The 21,569-nt window shown below is 40.0% G+C and overlaps 1 protein-coding gene across 35 annotated transcripts in view; it reads right to left on the reverse strand.

Moving 5' to 3' along the window:
- AOPEP (aminopeptidase O (putative)) overlaps positions 1 to 21,569 on the reverse strand; it is a 374,345-nt gene that overhangs the window by 316,473 nt on the left and 36,303 nt on the right. For 31 of the 35 annotated variants that reach the window (XR_011497286.1, XR_011497284.1, XR_011497285.1 and 28 more), the window contains exons 2-3: positions 18,491 to 19,425; positions 6,260 to 6,426 (exon numbers count right to left, since the gene is read on the reverse strand). Coding sequence is in view for 30 of the 35 variants with exons in the window: in XM_070495582.1 (XP_070351683.1) it covers positions 6,260 to 6,426; positions 18,491 to 19,287 (964 nt within the window). In the remaining 5 variants the exon portion in view is untranslated. Of the gene's footprint in view, positions 1 to 6,259; positions 6,427 to 18,490; positions 19,426 to 21,569 lie in introns of those variants that run through there. The other 4 variants (XM_070495590.1, XM_044756961.2, XM_070495574.1 and 1 more) reach the window with 2 other exon arrangements.

Consider the following 21,569-nt stretch of genomic DNA (forward strand, 5'->3'; position numbering starts at 1 on the left):
AAGGACTCGGAGGCCCGTCTTCTGATTTTCGCTGCCTGCCCCAGGGCTGCTGTCACTCCTGTCGCTGTCATCTGCCTCATTACATTATGCTGCTCCCAGGTGCTGTGCCTCTTTCGGGAAATCAGCTGGTGCCTGGCAAAGGTGCTCATCAGGTCGATGTGTCACTGTGACAGAAACTGTGACTGCGGGCCGGCTTCTGCTGCTCGTGTTTGCAAGCATAGCTCATCATTTTAAAGGGGATGTGTACCACAGAGCACAGGTCCTAGGAGACCAATCTAGCAACCTAGAAAACAGGACTCGGACAGGAAGCAGCAGCATCTTGTATCCACATCTCCTTTTCCTCTGATGAGTGCAGAGACATTTGGAGACATTATTCGTCCTCAGAACAGTGATTCTGCGTCTGGCAAAGAGCTTTGTTAGCGCTCTTTCCTGGTTGTCCTCTGATAAACCCCAGCTCTGGGCTGCAGGAGGAACCGCAGTATTAGGCATAGAGTTCTTTCTCCTTGTCTAGCTCAATCCTCTCTCAGTTTGAATTGGTCAAGTCTGCTCTGTGATATCATATAAGGTATAAGTGGTATGGACGTAAGCAAATCCCAATTAGCATTGACTTTATTAAACTCTGCCCTGAACTGGTCATTCTGAAAACAAAGGTCCACAGATATATTCCTGGAGGTATGAAAATTTTTCATGAAAATTTTCAAGTCATTTCTTGTTTTAATTTTTGATAATAATCTTCAAATAGCTAGACAGTCAGGCAATGAGAGACAGATATTGAAGGGGTCAGAACACTTTTTTCGGTAAAGGGCTAGTTAGTAAATACTTTAGGCTTTGTGGGCCATACAGTCTTTGTTGCAACTGTTCAACTCTGCCACTGTGGCACCAAAGCAGCCAGAGACAATGGTCATGTTCCAATAAAACTTTATTTACAAAAATAGGCAGTGGGCTGGATCGGGCCAGTGGGCTGGATCATCCAGATATAACTGAGTCTGCCAAACCGTTTCAGAGTTCACACCTGCATTAACTGGCATGACCGCACAGGGACCTGCAGCACTCCTTGAGAGAGAATGGGGACCGAACATAAGGATGATGCTTTCGGTGAGGAAAAGCTCAATGACATCACAGCACTCTATGTAAGCAAAAGCTTCACAGCATATAAAAGAAAAGTGGCAGAGAACAAGATCATCGTGTGGCTCAGGGTAGCACAGGCACGACAGTCCTAAAAGAACCTTATGGAGCTGTCAGCACAACATTCAGATCGTGAGGGGCAATTTCATTTCAGCAAAACATTAATCTTAACATTAAATTCAAGTCGTTTGTTTGAATTTTATTGATTTAATAGTTTGGTCTGTATTTAATTTACACCTTTACTTTGGCTTTACAGACGTCTAAGATTTATAAGCACAAAGAGTTTATATCTAATCTTATGTTTATAGTTTTTAAAATATCATTCTAATACAAATAATTTAAGTCAACCCCGGTGAATCGGGAGTTTTGGTTTTTTTCCCTCTAAAAAGAAAAATAATACTCAAGTTTGAGAAACACTGCCAAACACAAGCCTTTACATCTGAATTGCAGGGCTAAACCATGAAATGAAAGTAGGTAGGCTTTGTGAGGTGGGGGTAGGGAGAGCCACACTGCATCTTGGGAGGTGTGGTTATCACAAGTAAGCCATCATAGGCAGAAATGGAAGCTAGAGGAGTCCAGGTTATCAGTGCCTGCTTGAGGCTGCAGTGTTTCATGTACTTAATCAATTCAGCATGTCAGGGAACCAAGCAGAGAGGGTAGAAAAAGATCCTACGTGAGTTCAGCAGAACTTCACTAGACAACTGCCAACAAGACACTACAGCTTGGATAAAGGAGCTGTGTGCATCAGTATCCTCTCATCTGTTGAACCGAGAAGGTGAAGGGAAACCCATAAACTTTATCCTGTCTGTGGGTACATACCCGAGAGGAAAGCCATAAGCACCATGGGAAAAAATACTGCAGAATAAAGGTAAAATAAAACATCATCCCAAGGACTCAGAGGAAGAACAAGCCCTGGAAATCAACTTACTACAGAAACCAAAACCAGTTTAGGAAATTGGCATTCCCATTATGATACAAGAAGATATAACTTCTCTCAAAAAATAGTAAAAAGCCATGAGAAGAGAGGCTGAAACAGTGTAACAGAGTGAGATAAAAAGACAACAAAATAACAGATAAAAAAGATAATAAAGGATTGCAAGGAAACTGTTACAATAATTTAAGTCTGTAAGGGAATTACTAAAGAACAAAATGTCTCTATGAAATATCGGTAGTACAGAGTGTAAATAAAAAATGAAAAGGCAAGCCATACAGACTGGGAGAATACATTTGCAATACATATATCTGACAAAGGCTTGTATCTAGAGTGTATAATGTACTTACAATCTAATAATAGAACAACCAAAAAGCCCACATTAAATAAACAGGCAAATAATTTGAAGAGATGTTTTTCAAAGGAAGATATAAGAATGTACAATAACTGCATGAAAAGTTGTTCACCATCATTAGTCATCAGAGAAATGCAAATTAAAACCACGACAAGATAGTATTTCACACCCATTTGGAGGACTACAATTAAAAGGACAACACTAAGTGTTTACGAGGATGCTCACAACTCGACTCTCATACATTGCTGGTGCAATATCAAATGAATATAAAATGACTTCAAATACTTTGGAAAACCCATGTCCACCAAAAGACTTATATTTGAATGTTCACAGTATATTTCCCATAATGGCCAAAAACAATTCAAATATCCATCAACAGGTGAGAGGATAAACAAACTGTAGTTTATTCGTATAATGGACTACTATTCATGATTTTTTTAAAAAAGAATAAACCGCTTACACCTACAACAATATGGATGCATCTCACAAACACACTGAGCAAAAGAAGCCAGACACAAAACGAGTATAGAGGGACTGACTCCATTTATATGAATATTTAGGAGAGGTAAAACTAATCTATAGATATGGAAATCAGATCAGGGGCTGACTGGAATGGGGTCAGGGAGGAAAAAGTTAAGGAGGGATGGCAAAGGCACAAGGGAATTTCTAGGGAAATGGAAATGTCCTACACATCTTCATAGGGGTGCTGATTAATTACATAGGTGTATGCATTTGTCAAACCTCACTGAACAAGACAAACTGTATGCATTTTCTTATATGTAAATTATACTTTCATAAAGTTGATTAAAAATAAGGTACCCACAACTAGCTTCATTCTAGAAAGTTCTGAATTACATAAATTAAAAAAAAAAATTCTACAAAACTCTCTCTAGGCAGGAAAATCAGACTACTTTCAAAGAATAAAAAAAGAAATTGAGATCAGATTTATCCTCAGAAATACTAACAGATGCTAATGAAAACATTTACCAGATAGTCATTTAAGAGGAAAAAGAAGTCCTAAGAATTTTGTAACTAGCCAAGAACTGTTCATAAGTAAATACAACAAAAAGCCAACCTAAATATGGGAGGGCTCAGAAAATAAACTACATATCTATCTACCCTTCTAGAAAAAAATATATATGAAGCCACTTTCCAGCTGACTGAGGGAGGCTTCAACTTAAAGAGTTCAAGAATAAAGAAAGTCTAAATGCTTACTGCAAATATGATTTGAAACTGGATGAAAATATAAAACAATAATTGTAATTCCTAGAAGAGAAGATATAATGTAAAAATAAAATATAGGGATAATATGAGTCCCAAACATCCAAATTAGATTAATTAAAACTGGGGAATGTGGGTGAAGGAAGATGACAGAAGTAAATGTCCATTAAATTCCTTATCTGATAAAGAGTGAAGTCAAGAACTATTAGTCAACTAAATTGTGAAACACTCATTTATGGAATACTCCGTAGTCATAAAAATAATGAGGAAGCTCTGTGTTCAGATATGAAGTTATCTATAAGATAAATTTATTCTAAAGGAGAAGCACAATACAAAAATGTGTATAGCATGCTATGATCTGTACAACAGAAGAGGAAAAAATATACTATACAAAGGAAATTGGTTATCTTGGTTGCCTTCAGGGAGGGTTACTAGGTAGCTAGGAATTAGGAGTAAAAAGGAGACTTTATTGAAAATTTTTTGTTCTTTGCTCATCTGTAACTAAACCATGTCAATGTGATCTATTTTTAAAAATAAAATTTTAAAATGTATTATGTTTGTTTTGTTTTGACTTTGAGAATCAAGTAAACACTCACTGAAGACTCTAGTACATGTATACATCTAGTGTATGATAAAGGAGATATCACAAATCAGAAAAGATTTACTAAATGATCCTGGAGTAACTGATTTCCTATTTGAAAAAACATAATAACGTTTAGTCCTCATTTCACAACCCTGACCAGAATAAACTACAAATAGATTAAAGAGTTAAATTACACAATTAAACTAAAAATTTTAAATTACATAAAAATATTAGAAGAAAACAGGCGAGTCTCAAAGCAAAGAAAGAGAGACTCCAAGAAAAACCTATAGATTTGACTCATAAAAATTAAAATCTCCTGTAGATCAGAAACATTATATAAAAATTTAAGGGCACACTAAAAACTGGGAAAAATACTTTTCACAAATACGATGAGATTAATAGAGTTTATTTTATTCTTTTAAATAGAACAGCTTAGAGATTTATCTAATGTAAGTCCTATGTGACATAGGAGCCTCCATAAGGAAATGAAGACCTGAAGAAACAATTAGACCTCTGTACTTTTCTGCTAGGTTTGATGAAGAGTGGACAGGCAACTTAGGAACAGCCAGCGGGAAGAGATGCACAGGGCAAGGTACGTGGGAAGGGGTACAGAGCTCCCATGCCCTTTCCAGGCACACCATTCTCCCTGCGTCTCCACGTGTTCACCAACCTGGAAGCTCCAATATCTTTACTTTTGAAAGAGCCAATCAAATTAAAAGACAAAACAAATTTTTGAAAACCTCTCTAAGGCCTCAGTATAAAAATGGGCAAAGGAAATGAACAGATAGGAAATGAAAATGGCTAAGAAACATATAAGGACATGTGACCTCATTGGTCATCAAAGTAATCCAAATTAAAGAAGGACCTTCTATTGCCTGGCAGAGGGATGAGCTCCAGGGAAACAGAGACCCTCATAACTACGGACGGGTGTGTAAACTGGTGCAACCTTTCTAGAAAACAACTTGAAATAGGTACCAACAGCCTTAAACATGTTCAAAACTTTTGACTCAATAATTCTAATTTTATACAAAATACCTCCTCAGGAATTTAGTGCAACTTTATTTATAATAGGAAAAAAACCCTGGAAACAATAAAAATGTCTAATAATATGGAAATATGAAATAAAATCTGCCATATTCATATAACAAAATATTATGCAGACATTAAAATCATTATTTTTGAAAAATACTTAATGACCTGAAAACTATTCAAGTTACATTATAAGTGAAAAAAGGGTACTATAAAACTTTATGCTATGATGACAATTTTAAAATGATAATATATACTATACATATAGACTTTACATACTGGAGGGAAATGCAACAAAATGATAGCAACCATTTTCTCTAAAATTATTTAATTGTATTACTTTTACATTTCTGTAAATTTCAAAGTTTCTAGAATAAATATGTGGAAGGAGACGTCATATTTTAAATAAAGAATATTACAATTACAAAAATTTTACCTGGCATCAACATGCTCAGGTTCTCAACTGAAAGAGTTAATTACTGCAATAAGCAAGTAATTCACAGACAAATACATTAGCACTTGACTTCTTTCTTACCCACTTTTGGTTCAGAACTTCATGGGCAAACAGTGTGTAGAACAGATGCTTTACCAAGACAACTCCTGGTAACTGTGGACTGGTCACCAGGAGCACTAGTGCTCACTATAGTGATGAACCTTGTCAGCACCATGACCGAACCACAGACAACTCAACTGTAACAGTGTTTCCATGACACTTGCCTGCCCAGGAAGTTCAACCAAGACCACCCACTTATGGCCACAAACCACTAGGTGAAAGCAACTGCTGAAATAACCTAGGAATCAATAACTCTGGTGTGAAGAGCCCCACATCCCACGCCCAGGCTCCCCAGTGTCCCTCCCCACCCCCTGCTGTGTTCTCTGGCAGGATGTTTTATAGCATGTTCATTCCAACCCAACTAATAAAGGAGCTTTTTAAAGTTGAGAAAAACACTGCGTATTGGGTTCCTGGGTCTAGCCTATGTACAATACATAAAAAGCACATAACAATGTACAGTACCTTCACGAAGCTGTGTTGGCTTGGCAGAATTTTCCCCACTCATTAAAACAACAAAAGATGCAGCTGCTCGAACTGTAGCCTGCCATGTTGACATGGCAACGGGTGGCTCCTGGCATGGAAAAAGGGCCCTGTTGTTTATGGGAGATCCCATAGTATAAACACATGGCCTGCAGAATAAAGACAAAGAAACAAATGGGGAGAATCTTTAAAATGAGTTGTCACTTTTCTCACCACCATGGCAGTGAAAGCTAAGTTGAGCTTTCAAAGAGAAAAACATTTCGAGGCTTTGTACTCGACTGGTTTCAAAGCATTTTGAACTGAAACTGCCAAGGGCTAGCTATGTGAATAGTTGAGTGGCAATTTCTCCCGAATGAGTTACTTAAATATGTAAAGAGTTGCTTTTTTTTAAGGGGAAAAATATTTTTTGGATAAAGTTTTAAATATTCGTCTGCCAACTTAAAATTTATATTACCCTTGCTCCTCCCCTAAGGCCCTTATGCCTTCAAAGGAAAAAGTTTGAGAGACATTCTCACCAACCTTTTGGAAAATATTCTGGAAAAGAAAATATGTTTGGAGATTATTGAGATATTAATACTTGGAAAAACAAGCTGGTGGTCTCAAATCCAGTGCTGGCAGGCAGATACCCCCGATCTTGGAAACCGCCATCTCAAATGGAACCCTTGTGGGAATCCTTGTGTGGAGGCCAAAACAGGGGTTGGCATATAAACAGGACTGGAGGTCACAAGCACCAGGCTTATAATGGGAAGGCCAAGTGTAGAGTCGTTACCAAAGTGAGTGTAGGAAGCCAATGGCATGACGTTAGGGCTCGTTCTGCTACAATTAAAAATTACAAACCCACCTACACCAAGAATGTTCCCTTCGATGATTAAGTCACAGTTGACAGAGATGGAAAGGACCTGCAGAATCAAAGGAATCCATTCTTCCGACCCACAGAGTAAAGAGCACAAGACTGACCCTTAGGAAAATGTTTCTACTTTTTGCTTTTCAGGAGTTACGACAAACATGATGTCGCTTTAATCAGCTTTATTTATGGAGTAAACGAATAGCGCATAGCACTACCTCTCTCGGATAAACCAGTTTTCCTTTTTTGTTAATATCATTATAACTTAATGTTCACTGTGTTCCTACAATGTGCAAGAACACACAGAACGATGGACCTACTTCTTCAGCCAGGATCCAGTAAGGAAAAGAGAAACCGGTCTAGATCTCAACCAACAGAGGTAATTTAATACAGGGAACTGGTTATACAAGTGACAGAAGAGCTGAGAAGCTGGACAGGGGACGGTGAGGCAACCCAGAGATTAGCCACAGCGGTAAGTAGCTGCGACTCCTTGGGTTGGAGGAGCTGGTATCATTGGGTGTTACAGAATTACAGTGGCAGGCGGCATCCGGCAGAGGCCAGAGTCACAGTGGGGACTGTCCACTGGATGCTGGGACCAGACGAGACTCAGTCATTGCTGGAGAGGCCAAAAAGCAGAGAGGGGAGAAGAAATACCTTGTTTCTCGCCAACTCCTACTCTCAAACTTTCCACCAGTGCCCCCTATCAGCCAAACCTAGCAGGAAGCAGAAGACAAGGGAGTCTGGGAAATGAGGTTCCTTATCATTCAGGGATTATAGTAAGTGCAGAAAATGGACCTTAGAGCAAACAGGCAGTTGCAATCTACCTATCCTAGAAGTATACATGCCATGATAACTCACAGGTTCAACATGGGGCAGGGAAAGAGGTCAAAATTCAGAAGACTTTAGTCCTGGCTGGGTTACCAACTTATTAAATGACTGTGGTGAAGCCCCTTGACCTCTCTGAGTCACATGTAAAACAGGATGGGGGCAGATAGGTGACTTCTGTTGTCTGTTCTAGTCCATATTCTGTACCCCAAGTTTATAGATCCAAGAACAAAGGGAAATTTTCAGGGAAGGCCCAAAATCTCTCATCAATTTCAATGAGTGCTGAGCTCCCATCTTGGTCCCCTTGTGTCCTTGGTCAATTGACTTAACCTTAGTTAACTGCCCAGCCTCAGGCTGTTTAAGAATCTAAGGAGGAAGCCTGTTAGAGCTGCCTCCTCCCAGTAGGTGGTGCCAAGGTGCGCCTAGTTCTGAAAATTTTACCTATTAAGTCTTTTGTTTTTTCCCAAAAAGCCCATCTAGAGAAGCATCCCAAGAAGGAAAAGTGAGTATCGTCAGTAGAAACAGAGTATATTCCCCCCGGCCAATGGCAGGTATATGCTTCCTTTGACAATGGCAGACATTGAGAATCAAGGCTTGCTTTCTCCCCGAAGCAGAATGGACGGCACAATTTTTCTCAGTTCAAGAGCTCTAGAAAGCCACTTCCAATCTAAGTAGACTTGTGGAGGTAAGCCTATGTGATGCTTACAGGGAAGCAGCGGCCCTCACCTAGAGATCTCCTAAGACTTTCTCTATCTCACACAAAGGGGACCTGACCCCATATTATGCATATTATGGTCTTAAGTCCTAGGGTGCTTAGGCCAAGTCTGAAAGTATCTGTGCTTTTCTTTTGTGCTCAACACCTCATTTCCCTAGAGTGACTCTGGTGTTAGTCTTCCCTTCCCTGCCCAGGAAATAAATCCTCTCCAAAAGATGGACTTGCCAAGAGGTTTGCTCTCCTTCTCCCTACAAGGTTTGGTTGGAGGCCATGCTAGCATATTATAATGCATTCTGCCTGCGCCCTTAGGTATATGGTCCCCACTGCTTCCTCCATCAGCCTTCACACCTCTTCCGTGAAGAAACAATCAGATTTAAGATGAAGTCACATCTGAGAAATTCTGCAGAGGAAGAATCTGAAAGACTTAGTGACTTGCTGAAGGACAGGGAGAAGGAAAGGAAGGCCTCTCTGAGGCAGCCAGCTTCCAAATTGGCCCCCAATGACCTCTGCCCCTGGTGTTCACACCCTTGTGCAGTCCCCTCCCAAATTGTACCAGGGTTGGTCTGTGTGACTAGGATATGGCAGAAGTGATGTCACTTCTGAGATTAGATTATTTAAAAGTCCGTGGCTTTCATTTTAGAGACTTTTCTCTTTCTCTCTCATCACGTGCTCTGGGGAGAATGCAGCTGCCATATCATGAGGACACTTGGGCAGCCTATGGAGGGGCCCACATGGTAAAATGGAAACCGCTGGTCCACAGTGAGTGAGGACCATGCAAGTGGGTTTGGAAGATGACCTTCTAGCTCCAGTCAAGCCTTGAGATGCCTGTGGCCCCAGCAGACAGCTGACTGCAACCTTGTGGGACATCCTGAACCAGAACCACCCAGTTAAGCTGATCCTGGATTCCTGACCCTCAGACACTGTGTGAAACAATATTTTTCTTTTAAGCTGTTCAGTTTTTGGGTAATTTGTTATACAACAATAGTTAACTAACAGAATTTTCACAGGTTTCTGGCTCAAGTGCTAAGACTTGAATTATGAAGCTATTAAACAAGAAAGGAAACTCAGGATGACAGGCAAGTTCATAAGAAGGGACAAAGTAGAAGGAGAGTTCCTACCTGTTTAATTTGTGGATAAAGGGCTTTACACACCAAATGGCAGAGGACACTTGTACGGACACAAGAGATTATGATTTTCTAACCCCAGACAGTATAGTGTCCAACAACGGGACTGAGTGTCCGAAATCAGACTGATCTCAGAAAATTTAAGACTCATGATTTTATGAAGTAGTAAGTATTGATGTTGCAGGCAGATCTGAGTCTGGGTGCCACACACAGATTGGGGAGTTGCGGGGAATCCTCCCAATGAGTGGATTTTTAAAAAGCATGTTATCACCATCCTTTCCTCCCCAATTCTCTATTATTTCCCCTCTCAATGGCCTAGTTCTAGATATTTTATTCTAGGGTTTTGTCCTGATCCCTCTGCCATCCTCTTGAAGGCTCTTCCTGCCATACTATGCCTGGACACCTGAACCCTCCCACCATGGGAATTAGTTACCTGACCAGGTCCCCAGAAAGCTCTCACCTCTGACCTCCCCACTGTCCTCACAATTCTCTTTTCCTACCTTCCTCTTCACGTGGCTGGGGCATCGTTTCTGCTAAAGTCTATGTGTTTTCTTTCTAGCTTTCCACTTGTCTCAGCACTATACCTCTGAAAGTATAGATCAAGTCATCTATTTAAAAGCCACACCCATAAATATACCCATGTCTGATATAAGATTCAGTTGCTTTCTTACTGGAATGTTTTCATAAATAGGAAAACAATCACGGAAGAGGAAGATCCTAGGCAAAATTTCTGGAAAATTACAGATTTTCTTTGTGCTCCCAGCCTATTCCTTTCTTGGCCTTTTCCTCTTTCTCAGTTGCAGCTTCACTCCTCCCATCCCAACACCCCCAAACCAAGTGCCAATGACTTTATAACCAATGGCCTTTTGAGCTTTTACAAGCTGATATCCATATGCACATCATAGAGCAAATATCTAAAACAATTTAGAGTTACATAACTATATTTTAAAAGGGGTGAAAGCTTTTACCTATGGATAAAGCTCTAGTGGTAGAACTTTGGGCATCTGACAGCAAGTGGAGAATAGGTGAAGGTGGGGTCTTCACAGAGTCATGAAAATCATACCCCCTCTACATGGTGACTCAAGAGTAAAGATGGCTCCCATCATGCACACATTCAAATGAGAACTATGTGGAGGGCTGATTTCCTGCCCACCGTGCCCCAGGAGGGGAGAAACATCTATGTGTATTTACAAACATGCTCTGCAGCTATCTGGAGGTGTACTCAGTGAAATAAATGCAGCTGTGTTTACTTGACGAGCATAGCCTTGCACCTTGGCCATGTTGCTAGATGCTCATGGGACAGATGTGCAGGCACCAGCCTGAAATTCTCTGACACTTATAACTTCATTATTTCTACTCTGAATAATTCCTTCCAGCAAACAAAGAACAGCTCTCATACCAGGGCTAATTCCACACACCCTGGGATATACACCCACATGGGAGACTCCTTGGGGAGCTCAGTTAAGCGCACAGAGTTGTGGGAACAGGAGGAGGACTCTGAAAATCAGAAAGAAAACAGAGTAAGACAGGGAGTGAGAGGCAGGCCCAAGGCTTGAGACCATTAAAGGACTTCTAAATTAAGGAAGAACCCATCAGAATAACAAATACTTCAGCTTCTTTACATATTTGCGTGTTCGTGGAGTGATCAAAGCAGGATGAGACACATTAACCATGCTGCTATGGTCCAAAATGTGTCCCCCCAAAATTCTTAAGTTGAAAACCTAATGTCCAATGTGATGGTATGAGGTGGGGCCTTTGGGAGGTGCTTAGGTCATGAGGGCAGGGCTCTCATGAATGAGATTAACGCCCTTACAAAAGAGGACGGAGAGAGTTCCCCAGCCCCTCCCATGATGTGAGCACACAGCCAGAAGCGGGCAGTCTGCAAACCAGAAGAGGACGTTCACCAGAATCCAACCATGTTGGCACCCTGATCTTGAACTTCCAGGCTCTAGAACTGTGAGAAATAAATTTCTGCTGATTATAAGCCATTCTGTCTGTGGTATTTTGTTACAGCAGCCCAAATGGACTAAACCTATGCCTTTCAAGGTAAGAGGTCAACAAATACCAACGTGCTTGCTGTGTTCTTAAGGAGGAGCCATCTATAAAGGAAAACTTGTGGGATTGATCCAAACCATATATTTTCTTTCTCTTCAGTTGACTACTAAATGCACTTGTCTTTTTGTAGTCGGGGTGAAAAGGAGGTTATTTTTAGTTTAAAAAATGTTTCAAGTTCTACTACTTTCCAAAAAATCACCCATTTTCAGAGATTTGGTTGTCACTGTTCAGTGACTGCGGTGAAGGCTGCTTCAGGAGCAGAGGGTAGGAGGTGATGAGCCCACGGTTGTTATGAGTGTGGCTTGATAGGGTGTTTTTCCACAATGAGGCCCTGATCTGGTCACTGGAGGCCAGGGAACCACAGATGTGACGGTTTAGTGGGTCACATTCTTTCATAAGATTCCCAGGGTTACAAAGTCTTCAGGCCTCCTTCAATTCCTCTCCATCTGTTCTCCTTCCTACACCTGATCTTTTTTACAACTCCAGGTTCTCATTAAACCCAAGTTACAGCCCCCACCGCAGGTGAGCAACCCTCTTGCTTTCTTGCGCCACAAAAACCAAGAGCCAGATTACTAAACAGCAAGTGTCAATTACGACTCACTCTCTCCCCCCTACACACACACACACACTCCTTCCTTATTTTCTATTTCATGGAACAATTACCCAAACCAAGATTCATGAAGCATACAGAACATATGCAGATCCACGGAGAATGCTGCTTTGACTCGGACAAATTTTGTGTACAGTCAAAACGGACTGGACTGAAGGAAAGTGAGTTTGAGCCAGAAATTCACCAGTTTTCACCAGATGTGTTCTGGGTACAAAATAGGCAAGCTGCTTATAAAGGCAAATACGGAATTTCTCATCTGGAAGTTCCTTTTGAATATAGGATTTTATACGTGGAAAACATTTGGAGATCCCCATATGGAATCTTCCTGTTTCACACAAAAGAAAATTAAGCTCCAGAGATGTAAAATGACTTCTCTGAAGTCACACAGCTGGTTGGCCGCACTGCTCTGACGAGCCCTCAGGTCTCTCGGCTCTTACTTTCTAGGTTCTTTTCAACAGACTGTGCTCTTGGCTATCGGTCGTTGTGATTTGTTATTTCCTGTTGATGTCTGGTTACTCATTTATTTTCTTTGGTTTGTCATTTTGATTACTTGTTTAAATTAAGACAGTCCATCACTGTCTTTTCTCCCATGACTCGACTAGCATTTCTGGTAGATCTAGAATGAGCAGCAAAGGGAAAACAGGCTGAAAAAGAACCCTACCAAACATTTTCAAGTTTATGATTATCAGTTCTTCCTTTGCAGTTATACAGTGATATTATAGAATTAATGTATTATTTCCACTTCAGTTCTCAGGAATTTTGTATTGGTTTCTTGAAGCAAGTAAAGACAAAAAGGGTATTAATTGTAGAAATGTTCCCCTTAGACCTAAAATCTCTTCTGAAGGATCTTCTACTCATTCCTTTAATCTTAAAATTTCCCTTTAAGTGAGATATAAAACAATGAAACTATTTTACAGTGGGGGAAAAACATAACATCTGGTTCTGGTTTGGATGTCAAGCTAAAAGGACCCCGAAGTCTACATCATCTTTGGTCCAATAGTTGAGGAATAAACATAACAGTAAAAAATCGTTCTCCTTAGTATTTTGCCAACTTCATCCTGGGCTTGTCTAAAACAAAGAAACATCATAGAGATTTAGGAAATTTAAAATTTTAATATGACTTTAAATTATAACATATTTTCCCAGTTTCCTTATCTTTAACAATGATTCAAATAATTATAGTTTTTAAAATAAATTTCCTATATTTAACCAAATTTCCCCTCCATTCAACTCATGCTCAGTGATATCATCAGCTTAAGTCCAGATCTTCTGGCCCACTTGGCTGGTTCCACAACTATTTTAATGATCCAAAGGGAAAGGGGAACGGATTACCAGAGAGAACGCTTTGGTTTTAAATAACATTTTATTCACTGGAATGGAAAAAATGCAAGAAAATGTAGAAAGTACATAAACTTTGAATAAAGATTTCCATGTTTAAAAGGGTTTTTTCTTAAGTATGTTGAGGATTAGAATCAAAAATATATTGTCTCCCTCCTTTCTAGCTTAGCAAGAACACTCTTACACATTTTTGACCTTGTCTCTGTTTTTATCAAAATATTTTTTAAAGGGCACACACACTACACAAAAGTAAACAAGTTTTCCAAGAAGCATGTTGTATCAGATTGTTATGTATCTGTCTGTTTCATCAGTCATTTTTCACTGTCACCTAAAATCCAGCATCTGAATGATGGAGGCAAGAAAGAGCACTTAGGTTCAAGGGTTGCCACGACCCCACAACGGCTATACCAAGGTAGGAAAATGTAATTTTTGTATTTCCAGACATTTTATTTCAGAACTAGAATAATAATGGGAAAGCAAAAATTATTGACAATTATTGAAAGAAATACTCTTGTATAGCTTCAAACATATTTTTAGTTCTTCTCCAGAGAACACTGCCGTTTGGTAAAAACAGGAGGACATCCCCTATGAAACAGGGATTTCAGGGTAGAAAGATGGTGATTTATTCCCAAATTTGAAGTTTATTTTCTTAATAAACTTTATTTCAGGTTTCTTTTTAAGAGTGCAAAGATAATACAGAGTTCCCATAGACCCCACACCCAGTTTTCCCTATTACGTACATCTACATTAGTATATTTGTCACAATTGGTAAACCAATAGTGATACATTATTACGCAAAGTCTAGATTTTATTCAGATTTCCTTAGATTTTTCCTAATGTCCTTCTTCTGTTCTCAGATACTACATTACTTTTAATCATCATGTCTTCTTAGGCTTCTCCTGACCACGACAGGTTAAGACTTTCTTTGTTTATGCTAACCGTGAGAGTTTTGAGGAACACTCGTCAGTTATCTTGTTCAATGTCCCTCAATTGGGATTTATCTGTTTGTCTCTTGGTTAGACTGGGGTTATGGGTTTGGGGAGGAAGATCACCAAGATGCCATTTTCATCACATCATATCAAAGGTACATACTACCAACATGACTCATCCCTTTTGATGTTAACTTTGATTTCCTTGCTGAGGTTTGTCAGGTTTCTCCTGACAACTGGACAACTGACAACAGGTTTCTCCTGACAACTGTCTGTCAGGCTTCTCCAATGTAAAGTCACTCATTTTTCCCTCTTTGGAAGGAAGTCACTATGTGTAGTCCATACTTAAGGAGCGAGGAGTTATGCTCCACTTCCTTGATGACAGAGTATCTATATACCCTGGACTTCTTTTACACCACGGATTGGTCCATTCTCCTCCATCTGTTTATTTATTCAATCATTTACTTATATCAGTATGGACTCATGGATATTTATTTTATACTTTGGGTTATCATGCAAAACTATTTTCTTCATTTTGTCACTCAGCTTTGACCATTAGTTTTTCAGATGGCTCCTTGGACCTTTGACATGACACCCACAATTGTGGGTTGTTGGTGCTGCTGTTTGAGCATTTCCTTGTTCTTGGACACTACATGATGCTCCAGGCTCATTTTGTACACTTCCTGCCCCAGTCCTAGCCATTTCTCCAAGAAACCCTGGTTGCTTTATTGGAGAATGGTATTAGAAACCAAGATCCAGGCCCTGGGTTGTGCTCACTGCTTCTAAACCCTCTCAGCTGAGAAGTAAGGAAATATACCTGTGTTTGCTAAGCCCTGGAAACATTCATATCTATAATTATTTCTACATGCAACTATCTATATCTATATTGAGCTAAACACGAGTTCACAGTGATATCTCCAACTCTACTCCATTACCGCAGGGATCACTCCAGCCTCTTCCTCTCGCTTATGTGTAACCTCCCAGGTCAACAGTGAGAAACCTGGCTCCCACAATCTGCCATCCATTCACTTAATTACTCAGTTCTAGTATGCATGGACAGTGGTACCAGAAGTGTTCACCTGCACCCCCATGGGAAACAAGCTTATTAACTACAGCATAGTATTTAGGTCAGTCCTTCTTGCCTTTAATCTTAGAGACTCCGCTCATTTCCAACGTTATTTAGGCCACGCCTTTTCCCCTACTCCTTTAGTGAGGTTCTTTCATACATTTTTAATACAGTTGGATTGCTTTGTCACACTTTGCATTCCATTCCAGGGAGCCCCTGACCTCCTAAATGATTATTTACCTACATATTATCAAACAAAATAACTTAAGTTTTATTCTCGACAAGGAGCAGAGTGAGGGTCAGAAAGGGAGAAGTCACTGATGGAACTCGAAACAAAAGATACCAATTTAGAGATTCTCTTAAGTTTCTAAAATATGCTCAAAAATAGAAATTTATTGAAAGCAAATATAATTCATTTTTTAAGTGTATTTGAAATCTTTACATACAGTAAGGGTCAAGGTAAAGATGAAAAGTAGCTGTCTTCCACAATTGAGACATGGATTTTTCTAAGAGCTTCCAATAACTTTATTCAATTTTCCTACTCATAAAATAACAATAAAAAGTTTCTCATCTGGGACTAAAAATTTACAGTAGGTATACTGACAGTATTTTGCCATTCAAGGGTAAAAAATAACAACTATTTTAGTTTTAGTAAATGTAGATTCTGCCTTGGAGGAAATAAGCTCAACGCAATTGTATTTTTCACACAATTATACTAAAAAAGCATTGTAACCTGACGATTATTATTCACTCATATCACTAAGGAAATATTTCTGTCTGGCAATCTGGGATCCTTGGGCATTTTAAAATCCTTAAAGTATCCCAACAGTTAGCAGAATCTACCCAAATTTACTCTTAAGCATGTGGGAGAGTTTACAGAAATTTGGTGGCTAATCATGGAAGATTATCTTGACTGTAATAAAATTCCCCCCAGAAAAAGAACAAAAGGGAAAGAAAAGATCTTTTGAGGATTTCTTTTTTAAACCACATTTATTATCCTTGCAAGACTGCATAAACGCCGCTTATTTACTAACATATAACCATAAACGTGCAAGGATACAGTTTAAACTCCGCTGTAAATGAGCATTTTATTGAATTATCAGAAAAGGAGACATCAAGAGTAAATTCACTAAGCCAACCTTCCCAGGAGCCAGATACGCCCAAGAACCTCTTTAGTTTCTTTACGAAATCAGCACTTGTCTATAACTCGTTCCTACTCAAAACTTTACATGAAATGTAATTCACAAGTCTAATCTTTCTTTGTAGTGAGCCCTGAGAAGAAAGCCATGTTTGAGGCCATTAATGAGCACTTCTTCCAAACACTGTCAATAGTTTCTTCTTCCCCATTATTCTAATTCAAAAGTGGAATATCTGAGAATATAAAAACTACAACTTCTAATTAAATATTCAGCGACAGTATATCGCTAAATCTTATTGAAGACCCCATCTTTAAAAATTTCAAAGAATTTTAAAGATTCAATAAGAACACCTGTGTCTTTCCTTCATGGTCCCCAAGAATATCCAATAAATAAACAAATCACTATGCTTTTGTACTGACGTATGTTTGTACCAATCCTGCAATTGCCGCCCAAAGGCTGCCTCTGATTCTAGAAGAAATAAGACAAAGTGAACTCATTCCAAGTGGGGCTGGAGACCAAAGCAGGAGGTAAGATTAGAGGCAAGAATGGGATAATTAGAGCTCAAAGTCAAAGTGATGCTTAAAAAAAAACTGAAAATGCATTTGGGGGATGGGTCGGGGGAGACTACCGCCTCCATTAAGGAAGTCCAATGCTATAAGAGGCGGCGCTCCCAACAAGCTCGCAGAGATCAGCGTTCCTCCAGCCAAGCTCTGCAATCATTACTGTATTGATTTGCAGCACATTAGCACAAAGAAATAGGTAAAATAATGAGGAATCAATAACGTTTGATTTAAAAATTCACAAATTCTAAAAACCCTCAACAACTGTTGGAGGAAGGGCAAGAAGAAAAGAATGAATGGCTGCCTGGAAATCGATGCCTCATCAATTCCTTCTCCCCACACTAAAAACTAGGAGTCTCGCTGGTGTCAAATACGAAGAATCACAGCCAAAGAATCAAGTGTGGACTCGACAGGACTGACTGTCACACTCCTCAGAAACAGATCTTCCCAGTGCTTTAGGGGTTCACGTTATACGACAGCTGACGAAGTCCAGGGAGGCACAGCTGCCAAGAGACAGGTACAGCAAGGAGGTACAAGAGCAGAGCCGGCTTTCTTTGGAAGCACTGTGCCAGGCTTCACACCCACTCAACTTGGCAGCAGGGCACCCCCTCAGGGAGAGTCTGCGGGAGCTCTGAGAAGCATTGGCGCAGGGACACAGAGCACTGCCATCTACAGCACTGGAAGGGGCCAGCAGAGATCTCAGCAGAGAGTTGGGCTCGGGATTTAATCAGGAGGCTTGCCTTTCAATCTCCTAACTCAGAAATGCAGGGCTTAGGAAAGTAATCTTTTCATCCTGACTTAAGGGAAATAATCCTATTAAGAGTTCAGTATGTCTGGAAATTTCCCTGCTTCACTATGGGTCTAAGGATTTGAGGCTAGATGGGTAATACCACAGAATGAAGGGGAGCATCTTTGCAGAGTTGGTCCCGTCTGAGAGCATCCCTGCAAAGGCTCATCTCCCAGTGTGTGATTAACGGGCGGAGGGCTGGGGAGTGCCAGACAACCTACCTGCCGCTCTGGTCTGAAGTCCATGTAACTGATCGCCCCTGGGGTTTGGTTCTGTACCGTATCCTTATGGCGTGAGGAAAGTCAGTAGCTGCCTGAGCCCCTGTCTTCCTGATCTGTAAGCTCCAAGTGTCAGTGTCAAACAGGAGTTCCCCACAGCCAGGAGCCTGGCTGCAGCGAGCATAATAGTCTAACTGCTCCCTCCAACGATCTGCAGGCAGAGTCACAAGTTCCCGTATAATCTGATTCCTGAGCTCCTCAGAAACAACCGTGAGCGTGGGAGACCTTGTAAATTTTTCAATACCTGGCACAGCGGCAACATCCACCTCCTCAACCTTTAACACGGACAAATCACAGCAGTCCAACACTAGCAAAAAATCCTCACTCCCATGATTCCCTGTGTCACAGCAGTACTTTGAACTAGAAATCCCAGAAGCCTGTTCCCAGTTGTCATGGTTACCATCTTTACCAGAAGTATCTTTTACACCTTTACCACAGACTGAAAAACCATCATATCCCATTTTAGATGAGAAGGTACTTGTATGTGTCACAGGAATGTGGCAGGGTTCAGGCATCCTAAATTTGCAGGCTTCATTTGACTCTGATTGGCAGGTTTCCTCGATGGAACTACTCTGTTTCTTGAATCTGTTTCCAGGCTCAAAGAACAGCACTATGGTGCCCTCAATGATCTGACTTTTGAAATCCACATCTAAATCCAGTACATAGTGCTTCACAAGTATGTGGCTGGTGTTAGCCAGGAGAGGCAGGTCATCTCGGGAAGGGTCCAGCTTTACGTCCATGGTGTAGGTTGCTGTTCAAGAGCTGTGTTAAAATCTCAGAAGGGACTTCCCATCTGCCTTAATCTTTCGAAATCACAAATGGCTGCTTACCAAAAAACACCTGGTGTCACAAATTACGGTTCGACAACTTTCAGTCCCCTGGCAAAGAAGAAAAACACAATTAGACAAAATTCCAAATAAGACCCTAAATGTTCCTGCCACTGCTGCTCCTGCAAGTTGACTACCTTCTTAAATAATCCCCACTGTGGTGGAAGCTCGCAGCTAGAAGGCAGACTAATCTTTTTGACTGACATCAAAGAAAGCTGCATTAGGAGTTTCTAAAAATATTTCAATTACCAGTGGAATGAAAGGGGCCTCCACAAAGACAGAAGAATCCTGTTCCTAACTGGAACAGTCCTTGTTTTGGAAAAGAATAATCATTATGCAAAAGCGTGTAACTGAGCATCACTATGCCTCTTGTTTTAAAAGATACTAAATGTATCATTTCTAATTTTGTGCATCAAAAGATAAGTGATTGTTTCTCTACTGTGATTCTAAGTAACAAATGTGAATGAAGGCTAAATGGCCTCATACGTTTTATTCTTTGAGAGTAATAATTTAATACATACAATGTAACTCCAGGGATTAATGTACTTTTCACATTAGGACTGCTCTCCTATCAGCACTTCCAGTAAATTACAGGAAAATGAGCCAATTTACCAGGAGTGCATTCTAAGTATTCCTTTGAGATTGTTCATGGAGATTTTTCAAATTTATAGTTAAATACTCAAGGTATATCATTACATCTTAATAGCTGAAAACCCATTAACATTCTGGATAATAGCCTTCTTGTGGCAAACAAAAAGGTCTTCTCATTTGAAAAAAAAAAAAAGTATGCAAATACCTGTAAAAGGAAGCAGAGAAAATAAAATGTAGAAACAGATGTTGTAATAAAATGCCCCAGTTCCTCATAAAAGTTCTGAATCAAAATGTATTCTTTTTTATAATAGCAATCGAGCTAAAAGAAAAATTACCTGAAATTATTTCAGTCCCTGTTGTGTACCTCACTTCTTTCAGGGTATACTCTTTTTTTTAATTACTATTATTCTTTTACTAAAAATGAAAAAGAAATGGCAGAGGAAAAGAAATAAAAACTCTGACAAAGATATATTTAAAATAATTTTTGTATTTCTAAATATCAGGAGGTATTCTTTTACCAACTACAAAACGTTACTTGCTTGACTTTTCAAGTAAAATTGAGCCCTCCCTTTTTATTCTAACTCCTCCTCACTTCCCTTCCTACTTTATCTGCCTCTCTATTAGACTCTTTTCCCTCTCTTCCAGAATTTCATTCCAGCAAACAAACCTACTGAATTTTCATTCCTGCAGCCTTGTACAATCTGGTTTCATGCTATTTTCCTGGTCATGGAGACCATACTCCCTTTGCATCTTTGTCCTCCAGCTAAAGAGCCTGCTCAATACACTCTCCCTGAAGATGACCTGACACCATGCTTTCTTGTTTTTTGGACTAAGCTGTGTGCCATACCTGGAGTGCCCCTGGCTCGCACCTCCCATAACCAGTGTCCCTGGAGTGCTCCTGGCTCCTACCTCCCATATCTACGTGTCAAATTCTATTTTCCCTCTACACCCAGTTCAAGTGCAATCGCCTCCCGAAATCCTTTCCTGCTCCCTTCTCTCCCTCCCCCACCAACCTGCATGTGGTAATACATACTATGACTTTAAGAGTAATAGGAATTGAGAGAAATCAGGGATGCAAAGAATAGCTTTGAGATTACCATATGGAGAAGCTGATACTCCTCTTGGTTCTAGAAAAGTCAATGGGCAAAGGGAATAAGCCAGGGTATTTTCTTTTCTGCATGATAGCTACTGAACTTGTCATGTAATGAATAACAACCTTCACTAAAGCCACTGGCCGTATCTATGTAATGAGAAACAACAGATGTTAAAACTTCATCCTGCTGGTATCTGGGCTGCTAACATGCAGCATTTTGTTGACTGGGTCCTTTTAAAAAATTTGTTTAGAGGCTGGTGGCATAGTGGTTAAGTTCACAGGCTCCACTGCGTCAGTAGGAGTTCACGGGTTCGGATCCTGGGCATGGACCTATACACCGCTCATCAAGCCATGCTGTGATGGTGTCCCATGTACAAAAAAAAGAGAGGAAGACTGGCACAGACGTTACCTCAGGCACAATCTTTCTCACCAAAAAACAAACAAACGAACAAAAAAAACACCACACACACACACACACACAAACTTGTTCAACAAAAAACCCCTGAATACA

Source organism: Equus asinus, chromosome 23 (genome assembly GCF_041296235.1).
Source record: "Equus asinus isolate D_3611 breed Donkey chromosome 23, EquAss-T2T_v2, whole genome shotgun sequence".
Taxonomy (NCBI): Eukaryota; Metazoa; Chordata; class Mammalia; order Perissodactyla; family Equidae; genus Equus; species Equus asinus.